General features: G+C 43.0%; 1 protein-coding gene across 1 annotated transcript in view; it reads right to left on the reverse strand.

Moving 5' to 3' along the window:
- MSN (moesin) overlaps positions 1–17033 on the reverse strand; it is a 43365-nt gene extending 26332 nt beyond the window's left edge. The window contains exon 1 of the mRNA XM_027663148.1: positions 16908–17033. Within this exon, the coding sequence (XP_027518949.1) occupies positions 16908–16919 (12 nt within the window). The 5' untranslated portion in view covers positions 16920–17033. The remainder of the gene's footprint in view (positions 1–16907) is intronic.
- Positions 17034–17094: the final 61 nt, after the last annotated feature.

A 17094-nucleotide genomic window follows, 5' to 3' on the forward strand; every position in this document is an offset into this window, starting at 1 on the left:
AAGGGTTAATAAGAATACACTGACTGAGGTGATCAAAAATCTGATGTAAAACATAACGCTAAAGCAATCAGTTTCAAAAAAGGAAACCAAGTGATTTATGCCAATATAAACCCTGTAGCATCATACTGTAGCATCATCAGAGCCCCAGAGCATATCTGTTTGGCTGTTAATCTCAAAAATAGCTTGCTGTGTTCATTTGTACTGCTCATCCTGCAGCAATAAGGAAAATAAAATTCTTCCATACAGCAAGTGGTAATCAGGAATATTCCCAAATTAAAAAAAAAAAAAAAAAAATCAGTTTTCTTGAAGGCACTTGCTGCCATTGAAAAGGTAATGCCTACACAGCAGAGCACCACAGCAGTATTTTATTGCTTTTCTGGTTCTCAAGACCATGTGTGAGAAGCCACTGTTACCTTTGTGTTTAAGTCCAAGTCCTCCTTTGCAAGTGATCAATACCCTGGTATTCAGAAGGGCCTGAGTAGAGGGTCACCAAATGGAGTCTGAGGGGATGATCCTTGCAGGACATGTCCATCAGTCCAGAGATCAGTTACTCATATCAGGGAACCTACTTCAGACACTCTTATATAGGGTTTCTTTTTTTCCTCTTAAGTGGTGGAGAATCAGATTTATTACCCTCAAGGTCAGTCTCGCTAAAAAATGAGGTCTCCTTCAAACCACGTTCACTGAGCTCAGAAAGCTTCAAAAAAGCTTATTCCTCACGCAAAGGGTCTGTCCTTTGCAGCTGCCTTACTTCAGATGCCTTCAATCACCCTGCCCCAGCTTTGCAGCTCCCTCATAATCAGTATATCAAAGCTCCAGAGACACTTCACTTGGTTAGTAGCAGCAAGCACTCAGAACACACAAGCACAGAGCCAAGCAAAGCCAGGGCTGTGCCAATGCTGCTTCATAGGGCTGGAGAACTCTGCCTTTTAGAACTCTGGAGGTATCATTTACCAGTTTAATCAGTGATCTGATCTGGGCAGGCCACCTTTTCAGGAATAATAGTTCTACTTTATAAGAAGATTACTACAAACTTATTAATTCAAAACAATTATCAAAAAAAAAAAGGTAGGGAATTCCCCTACCCCCTACACAGCATGGCTTCCAGCATCCTTAATTACATGTTTCCAAGTTAAAGCTACTGGAATGTATTTCCTCTCTTCTCAACCAGTCACATCCTACCAACGGTGTTTGAACTCCGTGGCTGCTACCAGCCTGCCACCCTCTCCAGAGGGTAAACAAGTTTCAGTTTGAGAAAAGGAGTTGCAAAGTGAGAGTACTAAGTCAGGAGAAGCAGCCAGGGGTGGATCCCCACATTTAGTCAAGTTCAGATACTTGTATGCGACTTATTACATAACTTACTCCCAACCTTGTGCAATGGATCAATTCCTCTATTTTTTCCATTTCCTTTATCAGAAATAGATTCTTCACGTACCTCCCTTTGCTTTCCTGTAGCTGCTCCAACTCATTAACATTGCCATTTTCTGTTTCTTCAGAGCTACTCTGAAGAAACCCTTGGAATAACTATTTTTGTACCTGTTGTTTGAGTGACTTACAGAGAACATCCTTTACTAGTCAAAATCCAGAAGGAAATTAAAATATCACAGGGAAAAAAACCGGACCCCTTTTCCACAACATTTGGATGAGGAGGCATAACTTGAAGAAAAATCCAGCCATATGCATTTGCCATCATTCAACTTCTACAATCTTGTACCTCTGGGTTTTGTTTTGGGAGTTGTTTGTTTTGTAAACACCATTTTTTGTGCCCCTTAGAAGGTGCTTTTCTCTGAAAAAACAGTATACACCTACTATGGCCTCTGCACACTAATAGTAGGGTTGGCAGCTGTACTTCACATGTCAGCTTAACCACATCCTGTGCTAAAGCTCTTCAACCAAAGAGCAGTTCAAAGGGCAGTGGATGTGTTCGAATGCCGGCAGTGGTATGGTGACATTTCTCACAGCTATTATGTGCCCCTCCTAGGCAATCTTACTCACAGCTTACAAACACATATTTTGTGCCGCCCCCCCTTCCACTGTACACCACACAACGGTGTTATAATCCTGGTGGGGGCTGAAGTAACTTGACCAGCAAAACAGTCGCTGCAGTCACCATCACCACCAAAAGCACTCCAGTTTTTCTGAGAAGACAACTTTCCCCCACTGTAACCTTGCCTTAGTCGAGTTCTTCCCTCCCTCCCCATTCTCACCCCAAGGGCAGGGGATTTCCCAGTACTGTTTAACAGTTGCAAAGACCCAGTTAGAGGGGCAGTCAAGACAGGTAGCCAGGACATATTTCCAAGGATATGGAAATATCCATATAGCCAAGGAGCTTCCAAACCCTAGCATCCAGTGGATGTCTGCCAAAATCACAAGCAGCTCCTTTGCTGGAAGGGGCTCAAAACAAGATTGAGACAGGATGCTAACAAGACAAGTGTGAGCTGCACAGAGGCATCACATGTACAGTAAGTACTTGAGATTCCTGAGCTAATAGACTAAATACTCAGTCCCTACGTACAGGTCTTAAATTCAGCTGCAGTTAAGAACTGGTTTAGAGGTAACTTGAAATTGAGGGCAAATAAAATAACTATGCTCTGACACACTTCTTATCATTAAAGACACTTTCTCCAGGGAAGAAAGCATGATAGCTGCTGTGACCAAGCTCTTCCTTCTAAAGGACTCACGTTTGGATAAAAAGTCAGAGCATGCTTATCTGTTTCACATGCTTCTCTCTGTCCTTCAACCAAGACACTCCTAACAGTTTAGCTCTGGTAAAGAACACAGAGCTGAACACAGAGTTGCCTGTTCCAGACACCCTGAGCATGGCCTGGGTGTGGCACATCAAGTTCTTGGCCAGCTCACAGCCCTCACTGAAAGTCTGAACAATAGCCAGACTTCTAGGAGCTAGAACACAGTATTACTGTGGGATCTGACTGCTCAGACTATGAGCCATCCCTCCAAATTTAACTGCAGGCGCAGTCAAGGGTGAAGTAAAGCTGTTTCATCATCCTGTGATTTTCAGTTTTATCACTTCCAGCATGCTAGACAAATCCCACAACTTCCTTTCAGTACAGGGTCTCATTTAGGCTGGCTGCATTTTCCTATCTATTTAGCTAACATTTCCCTAAAATGCAGGATTTATTTTCTTTTTTTTCCTCCACTTCTTTTTAATATTCAGTTTCTCTACCCACACTTGCTTCCTTCACCACCAACTTATTTTAGGTTTTAAATAGTTCAGTTGGGACTGTCCATAGTTTATAAAACACCAGCTGGTTATTACTGAAGTACCCTTTGTTATTTTCATTTCCATCCAGTTCAAGTATTTGGGCTTTCCCAATACAGATGAGAGTAGCTACAGCACTACAATACACAGCAACCCGTGTCCCCAAAGGCTCCTGAAAGGCCCAGAGTTGCAGGGGAGCTGCAGAGAGCAGTGCCAGCACAGGCAGGGTGTGTACCCACCACCCAAACAGCCTGCGCCCTCCCAATCACTTCTCATGTTCATACTCCACAATTACGCCACAAGCAGAAACAAAGAACGAATCAGGGTGGGAATAACGCATCCATTATTTTCTCCAGCAGAACCATTTCATTGGTCCTGTTTGCTACATTTACACAGGGGCACTGGTACTGGCTACAGAAAGAGGGAAGGGCAAGATGGCTTTTTGGGTACAACTGGACAAGACAGATCAAGCTATTGAACCACTTCTTATTCCTCACTCCCAGACATACCTGCTTTATCCCCTCCAAACCCATTATTTTTTAATCTCTCAAGGTGTTCTCACAAAGTCTATTTCAAAAAGTTACAGCTACCTGAACATAATTTGCATCTGGTGGACTTAAAGGCTGTAGTTTTTTTACAGAGAGATACAATAGTTCTACTGTTTTACAGAGAGACAGAGTCACATTTTAAAAAACAGAATAAAGCCTTAGAGTTCCAGAGACTACTACAGAGGTAAGCTATTCCCAGTTTGCTATGGGGCTGCATGTTCTGAAACAGTGCTATAAGCTAGGAAGCAGCTATCAAATGCTCTAGTAACATACTGCCTCAGGACTTCAGAGCCTAACACCATCTTCTAGCCTACTCTAGCTTCACATGGGAAAGTGTTTTAGAATACTACCTGCACATAACCAGATGCCCTGCACAGATCAACTGTACCAGCAAATACAACAAGTAAGATAGTTGTACCCAAAAGTAACTGGAATATAATAACAGTTCCTTAAAAAAGGGTTTGCTTTTGATAATTTTTAATCATTATACTTGACTTGCTCTTTTACTTTCTCCATGCAATCCAGAAGATAAAGTTCAGAACTTTCAGACATCTACACAATACTTCCTAAGTTCCAATACTTTCCAAGTTATCTTTGTTAAGAACTATTGTCCCACTGTAACAAAAACATGACCCTGAATATCTAACATCCAATTTAACTTAGAAAATGACCCACTTAGAAACTGGTGTTGTTCTGAGTGTGAGGTTGGACCACATGACTTCTAGGGTTATCTCCAGGCTTAATTTTTAAATAATTCTACAAGACTGCAGAGGTTGTTGGGGAGCAACCCTGCAACATTCAAAATGCATGTGGCAGAAACTGATGCTTTATATTGAGTGGGCAAGAGCAATTCCTTACACGATTTGCAGTTTCAGTATTTAGATCCTTTATCTGCCTCTACAGAGACCTTAGGGACTACCTTTATGCAGCCAAACAGGCAGATAAGCCAAACTGCTAGTGGTCTTTCTAAAGCTGCAGGTCAAAACTGAGAAACACAACTGGGTAGCAGGAAGAGAAATAGGAGATAGACTCGGCATCTGGCTAAATCAACATACACACATATAACTTACAAAAGCAAACTCACTAGACTAAGCAGAGGCAGGGAGTCCAAAAAGCAACCTTCTGCCGAGAGCATTCACAATTCAACTTGACAGCTTAGCTCTTACCCAGACCTGCTGTGTAGGGTTGCTTTTTGTTATGTTTTCATTTTTTTCCACATGCTAAGGTACAGCAGCGTAGGGTTTGCAAGCATGAATTTAACTTTGATCAAAGACTGAGGCTCCTTCAATGTTCCTGCATGCAGATACCTCACCACTAACTGCACCTTTCCAGGACACTGGGAACAGGAAAAGCTGCTAACAACTCTTGCTCAGGTTTGCTGTGGAAAAGGATAGTCCCACATTAATGCATCTAATAACCCATCTTTCTCTAAGAGAATGGCAGACCAATGAAATCACTTGGTTTATAAGACTGTCTGAATCTTCTCAGATCCTGATTACTTTCAAATACCTCCAAACACTGCCAAATCAAAGTTGCCATTAAATATTGTAAAAGCATTTCTCGGTAAAGTCCTCCATGCCAAACTTTTCTGAAGCAATTTGCACATAGCAATTTGTAAAGAGACAAGGAAAAACTTGAAAGGACAGAGCAGTGCAACACACAGTCCAACAGGTTCTGTAGAGAAAAAAAAAAAAGACACTATCATTTTTTTGCAGTATGAAAGACACATGCAAAGCTTAGCCTCTGACCAAGATACTTAGTGGCAGAAGAGACTTTGCACTGATGTGAATAAGGTACAGAGCAAGCAAAGCTTAAGTATTAAATTTGTCAGAACTTGAAGCAGCAAACGAGCAGGGCAGCCTTCTGTCAGATTTCTACTTGATTATTTAGCATTTATGGGAACAAACACTAAGATAGCGTTGTATTTCCTGTGTATGATGCTGAAGCAAGCACTGTTCAGGACACCTCATTTTCAGTTGATGGGACTGATCTTTTATCAATTTGGAAGTTACTCAGTCCTTCTATTTGCTCTATCTTTCAACAGATCCAAGACAACACTACAGTGATATATTCTTACAGCTGAAGATGCTGACATGTATCCTCATTCAAAAAACATCTCTACCCTATACTCCTGGATGTGCAAAGGGGAATTCAGGCTGAGCACAATACATTGTATTGCAGCTTGAAGTTGCCCTTCAACTTGAGAGGTTAGTAACAAACCACAGAGCAAGATAAAAGAAAAAACCTAACTTGGGGTTTTTGAGATTTAACGAGCTTCCACATGTATGGCTGTGAACTCAGCACCCCAGGTATACAGCACAGAAAACATTGGTGGCTATAGACTTCACATAGCCCAAAACACTCACAGCAGCAAGTCATTAAGAGAAAAGAAGAGGAAGAAAATTCTGAGTGTTCAGGAGCTTGTTGCTTCACAGTTTGTCATGGCCAGGTCAGAATACCATCAGTTCCAGGTTCAGTTTACTGTTTTAAGCAAAACAAAAAATATTAAGTCAACACTTGGCTTCTTTAAATACCAACTTCAGGTAAGGGGCTCCTTGATTGCTTTTTGGAGCAAAGGACTAACATTATAGCAACACGGAAAGCATGTCACATCAATGTTCCAGGAAAGAACAAGTTACAGTCCAGCTTCTGTAACAAAGTCAGCACAACAGAGCTGCAGGCTGGAGGACTAAGACACATTGCTTATCCAAATATTTTCTTGGTTTAGCGATAAAGCATTCTATGGTGTTGAATAAGAACATTCTCCAAGCCTTCCACAGTCCCAACCACGGACTTGGAGATTTCTGATATTTTAAGTAATGCTAGCCTTTTCTGACCCCATTATTCAAGTTACTAGTAACCTTATGAGTTTCAGACAGCTCACAAAATGAGCAGTCATGTATAACAGTTCATACAGCAGCTTCTGTTTCTCTAGGAGATTGTGGATATTGCTAGAACATAACCATTTTACTGGTCTTTGCTTTCTATATTTCACCACGGCAAACAAGTTCACATGTTGAGTCCCCCTCAGTTAAAAATACAGATACTGCAACAAAAATCCAGTTGCTCACTCACATGGCACATTTTCAGAAATTGAAAAATCTAGATTTCTCAGCTTGAGGTAAGCTCAGATCCTGATTTTTCCCTGAGGATAACTGTAGCCACAGAACACTGAATACAGCCAGACACTGGATTCAATATATCTCAGCTCAAGTTTTCATTATCTATCCAATAAAACAAATTAAGTTATTCAGTCACTTTTGAAAAAGTGGTTTTAAGTTTCCTTAACATATAAATACATGTAGGGTCAAATGAAATAACTATATGTTGGCATAATAGTTATTGATGCTTAAGTTTTCAATCTCATCTCACAGATGTTTCTCAACATTTGGATGTAACATTTGGTAGTTACAAACAATAATCTAGAAAGGCAACACCCTTCTTATTCACACTGTACAGTGTCTCCATTAATGAATGCTGTCAAAACTTAGAGGAACATATGAATATAATGAGTAATATAATCTAGTGCCATCCCTAAAGGACAACTCTAGTGGTTTTAAAAACAAAACACACACAAAACCACATACACCAAAACAAACATGTCACAATTTTGCACATTGTTACTGCTTAGACACTGAGTATTCTATTGTCTCAGCTACAATACTAGCAAGTTTCTTTCAACCCATCCAGCTTTCCAGGCAATTTTGCTTTCTTGATTCTTGCAGGTCTATTTTAGTGGTCAGATACTAAGCAGCTTAACCAAGTAACTGGGCACTATTGAAAGGCATTTAAAGGACATTAAAGGCCTTTCTTTAAAGGACAATGCAACCATCAGGCATAGCCTACATGGGGGGAAAGTCCTCATGAAGGGAAAGTCCTAATTTGATATCCTTCTACAATAAGGTCAGCCACTGAATGGATGAAGGAAAGGTGGTGGATGTAGTTTTTTGGTATTTTAGTAAAGCTTTTGATACTGTCCCTCACAGCATCCTTATGGACAAGTTGTCCAATTGCAAGATGAGGAGGTTCAAGGTGTTCATGGTCAGGCTTCGCGAACAAAGATTTGGGAAGGGTTCTACCCACGTTTGTAAAAGAACTGGATAAAGAACCAGTGGCAGCAGGCTCAAAGGACTGCAGGGAATGGGGCTGGGGTTGGCCAACAAGCAGTCACCAATGGTGTCCCTCAGGGCTCCATAACAGGGCCAGTGCTGTTCAGCATTTTTAGGGATGATCTAGATGCAGGAGTTCAATGCACCATTAGCAAATGTACTGACAATACAAAACTGGGAGTGCTGTTGACTCTCCCAAGGGACAAGAGGCCTAGCAGAGGGGTCTAGCTAGATCAGAGTGTGATAGATCAGTGGCATGAAATTTAAAAAGAACAAATGCCAAATTCTGCACTTGGAGCTGAGTAATACCAGGCACATGTCCAAATTGGGAGAGGAGTGGCTGGAGAGCAGCCCTGCAGAAAGGGATATGGGAGTGCTGGTCAGCAGCAGGCTCAAGAGGAGCCGGCAGTGTGCCCCTGAAGACAAGAGGGCAAAACAAATCCTGAGGGGCATCAAAACCAGCAAACACAGCCAGTCAAAAGAGGGCACTGTCCCGCTGTATTCAGCACTGGTGCAACCTAACCTGGAATACTGTGTGCAGTGCTGGGTCCACCAAGATATTGAGGTGCCTGAACATGTCCAGAGGACAGCTGCGAAGCTGGAGAAGGGATGGAAGGCAAGTCCTTTGAGGAGCAGCTGAGGACTCTGGGTTTCTCTAGTTTGAAGAAAAGAAGGCTGAGGGGTAACCTCACTGCTCTCTGCAGCTTCTTGAGGATGGGACATGGAGACGGAAGGGCTGATCTTTCTCCCTTGGATCCAGGGACAGGATGCATGGGAATAATTCAAAGTTGCATCAGGGCAGGTTTAGAAAGGATATGAGGTGGCCAAACCCTGGAACAGGCTTCCTGGAGAGCGGGTCTATGTCTCAAGCTTGCCAGTTTAAGAGGCATTTGGACAGTGCCCTTAACATGATTCAGCTTTTTGTCAGCCCTGAAGTGGTCAGGCAGCTGGACAAGATGATCACTGTAGGGCCCTTCCAACTGAACAATTCTATTCTAAGTAGAGGCTATGACAGACAGACCTATCTACTTCTTAAAAGGAAGAAGAAACTCACCAAGAAAGTAAGTAAGCATATCTGAAACTACATCCATTCATCTCATGGGAGATGAAGATTCTTTTCTAAAACGAGGGGAAGAGAAGGATGAAAGTTTGATTCTCATTTAAGTTAAATTTAGAACACCTCCACAAAATTGAAATAATATTAAGCATATTTACTATAAACGTCCATATAAAGATTACTATGCCATATTCCTCTTGCTAACTTGCATATGAACAGGTCAAACACTCATTAAAGTGTCTGCTTAATGATCTGCAGGTAAACCCTTACTTTTAATACATATGTACAAATATCTCCTTCTCTATCACTTCTAACTGGAACTCCCAGGTTGCCAGAGAGCTGTCATACGAATAAGAGGACTAACAGGACTGTTTTATATAAGAGGATGTATTGGACCACAAAGTATTGTGTGGGTTTTGTATCACCAATTTTTACTGGGCAACCTGGTACTGCTTGAATTTGTCAGCAGTGGAACTGCCTTACCTCTTACAGTGTGCCTTCAGAACCATTTGCTGCCATTCTGCAAGTCCTGTGGATTGTAACTGTCAGGAAGATATCAAGTTCTGGATTTTAACAGAGAAAAAACCCACACAACCAGAACCCTCTTGTCCATCCAGCAAACTGCCTGAAAAGACATTTAGTGTATTAATGAAATAAATGTTCTCACCCTCTGAGCATGCTACTCTGGAAGAGTGAATAAAAAAAAATAAAATTTATGCCATATTTATATTCTTAGAGATATTATGAACAAAAAAACACACCTCTGCAGGATCAGAGATGTGATGTCAAGCTCCCTGACACTTCATGCTAATTATTTCTCTGGCAGTTCAGTTTTTATGTTGTAACTAAGCACAGAATTAATACCGGAGACTCAAGTTTAATACAGTTTAAAATATATGGCCAGGATTTAGCCCAGACCATGCTTTATTAACCTATGTTAAGTAAAAGCAAGTACATTCATTAAATGCTGTGACTAAGTGATTGATCAGATTGCCATGGCAGGTTTTTCCTGTACTTTGTCACTTCCCCACCATAATGGGGTCTCCCAATCCAGAGAGAAAAAAGACTGACAAGGAGTTACAAAGCAGGAGTATAAATCAGCAATATACAGACAGACAAGAATGGTTCATGGCTGCAGAAAGTCATCAGTTTACAGCTGGACTCAAACCTAAAGGTCTTTTCCAACCTAAGTGATTCTATGATTCTACCTCAAGAACATAGGGAGGCACGCAAGGGCAGAATAACAGTTCTCCAATATGCTGCATGCAAGATTCTCTGACATCAATGTAACAATCCCACACCACCAAAAAAAAAAAAACAACAAACAACCAAAACCAAAAAACACAAGTACAATAAGAAAGTTTTTACAGTATTCACACTCCAGTACAGTGAAGTCCTGTCTCCTGAGTAGCCTTCCTCTAAGAAACAAACAAGTTGACCAACAGAACTAGAAACAGAACTAGAGTACAGCTCAGTCTGGACCCTGAATACCATGATCAGTATTCATCATGGAATGGATTAATTGCATCAGTTATTCTTTCTGAACTCTGAGATTTCATTTTTCTCTACACAGAATCACAGCTGGTAGAGAAATGAGTTTGTCTCTTCCCCCACAAATCCGTCTTCTCATTCTTGACTAATTGTATGTTTCTCTACAGAGTGGACCACATTTGGAGCTTTTTCATTCATTCCTCCTTTAGGGACACCCCTGTGCCCTTGTCTGTAGCTATTCAACCAAAAGGGCCAAAGGGAGAGAATCGTAGCATGGTCAAGCACTCCTATTCCTTAGCCTGGCAATGGTATGAGAACTGATCATCATTCCTTCATCCACAGTTTGTATTTTTGCACAGGTTTCTCAGAACAACTAATACAACTTCAGAGATGTTAGAAAACTAGGAAAAAGCATTTCATAGGAGTCATGCCCTTAAAAACATCTTCAAAGAGAGTTTTCTCCCCATTTAATACAAGTTCAACAAGCCGCTATACAAAGGCAAGGAGTTTTTGACTGCCCCAGTACTGCACTGGAGGATCACACATTTATAGAAGTGAAGATATCCTTTCATGGCTGCACAGGAAGGAAGCAGTACTAGATCACTTACCTATTGATAGACACAGCTGCTGCAGACACAATTGTCTCTTGTCAACATAAAGCCCCAAACCTCTGCAATTTCAGGTTCTAAGCCTCCCCAACAGTTGCAGCTGATCCTCTAACAACCAAGCCTGCCAGTGAATGTCTCTTCCTAGCTCCCTGCCAAATACTTGCTTTAAACATGACTGCAAGAATCCGTATTAGCTATTGGAGTAAGAAAGGTGGGGTTTATGCCCACAACTTCCAAAACACTTGAACGCTCCATCTAGAAACAACCACAGGAGTGTTACAAAGAGATGTGCCCAAAATAGTAGTGTTCCACCAATCCAGAGACTTCAGTCTACTTTGGAAGTTTCATGTGGGATAAAAACAAACTCTTTTGATGCAGTGTTATTGGCTGCACTATGCAAATTCCTGCTGTTCTCAGAGACCCCTAAGGAAAGGCAAGCAATTAACTAGCAGCTTACTATTGCTCCTAATTTACATTAGTAAATTGCCCTGGATTATTCCTGGGCAGAGAGAGACTTTCTCTTTTCCAACAGTGTGTTTGCAGCAGCAAAGACTCCTCACTGGAGTTGATTTTTCGTACAACCATTTAGCAGACAGACAAACAGGACACAGGGATAGGGGAACACCAGCAATCTGAGGAGTTGAGATCTTGGAACTCTCTTCAAGCAGACCCCGTCGTACTCCTTAGAACAGTGATTAAGCACAGATAACAGCTTTATTGTGCAAATTCAGGGAGGCCCTCTTGCTGCACAGAAGGGGGGGGGGGAAGGAAGAAAAAAAAAAAAAGAAGTCAGCCAAATAAGGTTGTTTGAGCTGCACGGAGCCAGGAAAGAGTCCAGGAGATGACGTAGCTAGAGGAAGCTTTTAGTCAGCTTCCTTCATACCCTGGAACAGAGCCAGAGCTACCTCTTCCAGAGGGGCTTCTCTGGGGAGTGGCCATTGATCAGCAAGGACATGCCCAACCCAGCAGCCAGGAGGGTCCCAGCACCCCCCACCCCCGGCACACCAAGTATCACAAACAGAAGAGATTGGAATCCCTCAGTTTCAGTTCATCAGCTGTCTTTCAAGTAGCCACCTAGGGACTCACTGAGCTCTTTGCAGCAGGATTTCATTTCTGACTGGACATTATACATAAAATAACTGAAACAAGTTTCCTCTAGAGGCAGTGATGCCATTTCCTGTCAAAAAAGAGTCCATATTAAGACACCTTATAAACGATCCTCATGAGAAAAGCAAGAATTGTAATTAACCTTCAGAGGTGATTAATCAGACAAGGTAGAATCACCCAAGGAAAGGACTGCAACTCCTTGAAGGTTCAGAAGAGATACTGCCTGTAAACGTTATGGTGACAGGATATTTGCAAGAAGCAAGTGATGATGAACCCCTGATAGGAGGCACTTTGTTCCCTATAGCATTCTTACAACAGAAGCAGCAGACCTAAAGCTCTTTTTTGGGCCCACCTCACCAACCAGTTTCTCATTCAACTGTCTCCAGCAACAGACTAAGAGGTCAAAAATTAAATAAAGGAGTCAGCTAACATGTTTAATCTTCAAGAACTCCGATATGAAAACCTAACACCGTCACACTGAAGTTTTATGAACTGGCTCATGACTACCAATTCAGATCAGGCACTTGGAGCAGTTCTTGCTCACTACAGTGTAAAACCACTCTAACTGATGTTTTTGGCACAACATTGCCAGTTGGGTGCAGGGCTTGCCATAAAAAGGGAAAGGAAGATTTTACCAGTATGTAAAAAAGGGAAAGGAAGATTTTACCAGTACGTAAAAATACAGTGAATGCTAATTTATCATCAATGGTATACCTTAAAATCCCTGTATAACTTTAACACAGAAGGCTTTAAAGTACCAAACAGAAGCTTTTGCTCACTGTCAGGTTTAATTGCTTCATCTGACATGAGGTAAAATCTTTCTATTCTTGCAAAATTTAGGAACCAAGCTGATGGATACACTACAAACTAGGGTGTAAAGGCCTTTCCTACTTTGAAAAATTCCACGTTAGGAGTAAAGCTACAGACAATTCATTGCACACCAGTTCAGTAGTTTACCTGGTTCCACTGTACACTCAGCATCTTTTAGCTATTGTTGCTTCTGAAGTACAAAGGCATCTGACATTCACCAGTGGGGGGAAACACAGACTTCTGTATAAAGCAAGGTCTTTGGAAGCACTCAGACACATCTCTTTACAGTAAGTCATATATCTGATAAGTGTTAGAAGAAGCATACAGTGGATTGAGTTTGCCTAACAAGTTAGCACACATGTCAAATCAAAGCCTGTCTAACTGTAAACAGTGTTGCCGAGCTTCTCAAGTTATAGTGAGGGAAAGGAGGCAATATAACACCAAAGGATCAATCCTGAGACAAGACAGGAGGGATCTAGAATGCTTCTAGAGCTCCTTCGTAACACAAGATCCAAACCCAGGGCCCCATGAGAGAAGTGCCCATCCGTTAAAGTCACAGTTGTCATCACCATCCACCTTTTGCCTTCAAGACCTCTGGTAAATTCCACAAGGAAAAAAGATCACCCAAACAAGCCCAGCAGTCTGCTCATAGTTACCGTCTTATTGTGGTATTTGGTAGCAAGTAGCTACACACAAGAAATTATCCACAGGGTTCTCTTGATATCTACCTCAATCTGAGTTACCTTTCTTCTAACTAGAACTTTGCAGTTCTAAGGAACAAAGGGAGTTGAGCTTCAGAGACCTTTAGAGTCCAACTGGGAATTAAGACCATCAATTCAAATTACAGACAGGGTCCCTGAAGGGCCTAGTAACTACTGCTACACCGAGTTTTAGAAAGCATTAAGGGAAAAGGCAAGAGTCCAAACTTCATCATACCTTAGTTTGAAGCTTTCTGTATTCACAAGATTAGCTTTGATTAAAACCATTTCTCTACAATAAGTAAAGGCTATATTACCTATAACAGAACTGCTCAAGTCCTAGTGACAGGACAGTTGAATGCGCACCTCACACGTGATGGATGCTCACGTTTCAAGTTCAGTGGCCTATCCATTCACATAACCACAAAGTAAGTACATGCACAGGCAAAATAGTCAATGAATCCTGATACAGAAGCCCTGCTTTTTCTAATAGCTAAAAATAAAGTATCAGCCCATTAAATAGGCATGACTGGTACAAAAAAAAAAAAAAAAAAAAAGGTCACTTTCCCTCCCACTCCGACAACTAAGATGCTTTTTGTAATACTAAAGTTCAAGCGATTAACCATGGGGCTTAGACTAGCCACCAACATGAGAGCTGATTCACTTCTATCAGGATTTGGGACAGTGTGACTTCCAGCACTGACCAGCCTGAAGTGACTCAGTGAGAGACCAGAGCACTAGTCAGGGAAAGATCAGAGCTTACTCATGGCAAATAAACAGACAGCTCCCAACTGGGGCAGAAACTTTTCAGAGCTTGAAAACGGCTTGAAAGACATGTTTTAGCATTCAACTACTTCCACCCTTTGCAACATAAAGCATGAGGGGGCAATTATATGTCCTCTTTGGTGCCTGCTTTAACTGTTCACACCTTGCAAACTTTTCAGAACACAAAAAATTTAGACCAGAGTTGGCTGCTTAAGATCCCTCTAGATAAAAAAAGTGAAGCTTTCCTGTTAAGAGCATAGCAGGATCAGCAGACTGATCCATGACGGACTTTCTACATAGGCCTCCAGTAAACAAACCCCCTCGTAGTGCAGACATTACAAGTCACAACAGCAAATCACGTGCACTAGTTCAAGGGTTACCAGAGTTAATCTTGGATTCTTATTAAGAGTGCTACACAGCATAGTGCCAATCACAGCAAACCTTTCATAATGAAATGGAAATCTCTAGCTAGATGTGCTAACATTTAGCCTAGCTTGAAGAGGAGTCAGGACTCAGAACTCAACAGCTTTTCCTGCTCAAGCCATGCAGCAGCATGTTTCTGTAAGCCTGGTGAGATGAATGATAAGAGCTACCAAGCAGTTCAGACAAAAATGTTTTTCCTGCCCAGCCAGAACTGTTCCCTGGAACATTTCCTCCATCTGTCTTCTTCACAATGGATTTATTTTTGTGATGTAGCCTACATATAACTATATCTAACTACCCAGGTTCATCCACATTTGACCTTGATTTTTTTCCTTGATTGAGAAAGTCATTCGCATTTTTTACTGTTTTGTTAATTAAGCAGCTATTAGCAAATCTTAAGCTAGCACACTAGTAGTCGTGTTTATTTCACATGAAGAAATTACACAGTTATGCCAGCATATCCTGTTCCTGCAAATCAGAGATAAAAAAATAATTTTTAAATATTATTTCAGTTGGGTCTGCAACCAGGGCAGATGGGGTAGGAAACAAAGGCTGACATAGCAGGAGGCCTGCAGTTCAACAGGCAGAGACACCGGAGCCGCCTTCTGAGGAATCCGTGGTGTGCAACACACAGCATTACAGCAAAGCACTTGCATTTCTCTATCTGCTCCAGTTTCTAAAAGCTCCGAAAGCAGAAGTACTCTGTCAAAACCAGAAAGCAGCAGACGGAGGTGATGAACCCAGCCTTGGGTGTGTCTGCAGAAGCAGAGGCTACAGTGAGCACCTCCCAGCCAGCATTCAGTCAGCCTGGTGCTGGGAACTCCACCTCCCGCGCCTCTCAGCAACTCGTTCAGGACTTCTTGGCCGATTCACTCTGAAAGAAGTCACTCTTCATGGCTGTAAACTCTCTGGCTAAAAGGTCTCAACTGCATTTTACATAGAAGTCCCCTAACCTGTGCTCCTTCTGTTAATCTTATTGAACTTATTGTCCATATCTTAGGGTTTTTAGTAAGTAAATCTTCACTAATCATTGCTGATGTTTCAAGAAAGGCCTTCCTAAAGTTTCCGAAAATACTCTCTAAACCTTGAAGTAGCTTGAGTTTGACATCCTTTAAGATGCTGATGTTTAAATAACCATCATCATCCAGCTATTGTCTCAGAGAGATGACATTTACCACGTCGGGAAAAGTAAAGTCAGTCAAACAGGCATTTAATATCAATTTTAAATAATTATTAAAAAAAAAGGAAAGAAAATCAGGGTGGATTCCATTTCAACTGCCATTTGCATAGGGGTGGTGTTTTGTTTAGGATCTTATTTTCTCTCCTTTACATAAGCCACAGACTTTTAGTTTAAACATTTGATATTTTTAGGCCATTTCAGATCACTCCAGTGAGGAAACATCCAGAGACTTCCAGTCTGCTCCTTCCTGTTTTATCAATGAAGGGCTGGGACCAATTTTTACTCCAACCAGGAAAAATTAAATGGAAAGACCCCATGCTCCTCATTAGTCACTGAACTCCTGCTGCGAGGAGAGTCAAGTACAGACTTGACCGGACTTTCTGAAGTATCAAAATCTCTCCAGCCAAGAAATACCTCGAGTCAAGCTGGGACAAGGCTCCCTGGCAACTCAAACTGACTAATTACAAGTTGCGAAAACCCCAACTTCTCTCCGCGGAGCGCGCCAGGCGGCCATAGCTCCCCCCGGGCTCTGGGAAGCCTCGCCCCGCCGCCCCCCCGGCCGGGGCGCACACGCGGGCGGGCGGCGGCCCCGCTGCGCTCCGACGGACATTTTGGGGCGGAGGGGCGGCCCCGCCGCGCCGAGAGCCCGCGGCCCAGGCGGGGCCCCGGCCCGGCCCCCCGGGCGGGGAGCGGCCGGCGAGGGGAGCACAAGATGGAGGGGCGAGCGGGCGGCTGCGCTCCCCGGGACTCCCTCCTGCTCCTCGCTCCTTTCTCCGGGGCGGCCGCCACCGCCCCGGGCTCAGCCGAGCCCAGGCGGGAGGAGCTCCCGGGCCGCGCCCGTCTGGGCCCCACCGCGGGGCCTCCGCGCCGCCCTGCGCCCGCAGCACCCACCGTTTTCGGCATCTTCCCGGCGGGCTGGACACGGCGGTCGCTCCTCCTGCGCCGGTGGCGATCCGCACGGGCTCCGCGTTGCTTCTAACGGGACTCCGAGCCGCGCCTCTCCGCCGCCCGCCCGGCCAGACCCCGCCCGGCCCCGCCCCGGCCGCCCCCGTGCGCGGCTGCGGCCGCGGCGCCCCAT

Source organism: Corapipo altera, unplaced genomic scaffold (assembly GCF_003945725.1).
Source record: "Corapipo altera isolate COAL_440 unplaced genomic scaffold, ASM394572v1 107b, whole genome shotgun sequence".
NCBI classification, from domain to species: domain Eukaryota; kingdom Metazoa; phylum Chordata; class Aves; order Passeriformes; family Pipridae; genus Corapipo; species Corapipo altera.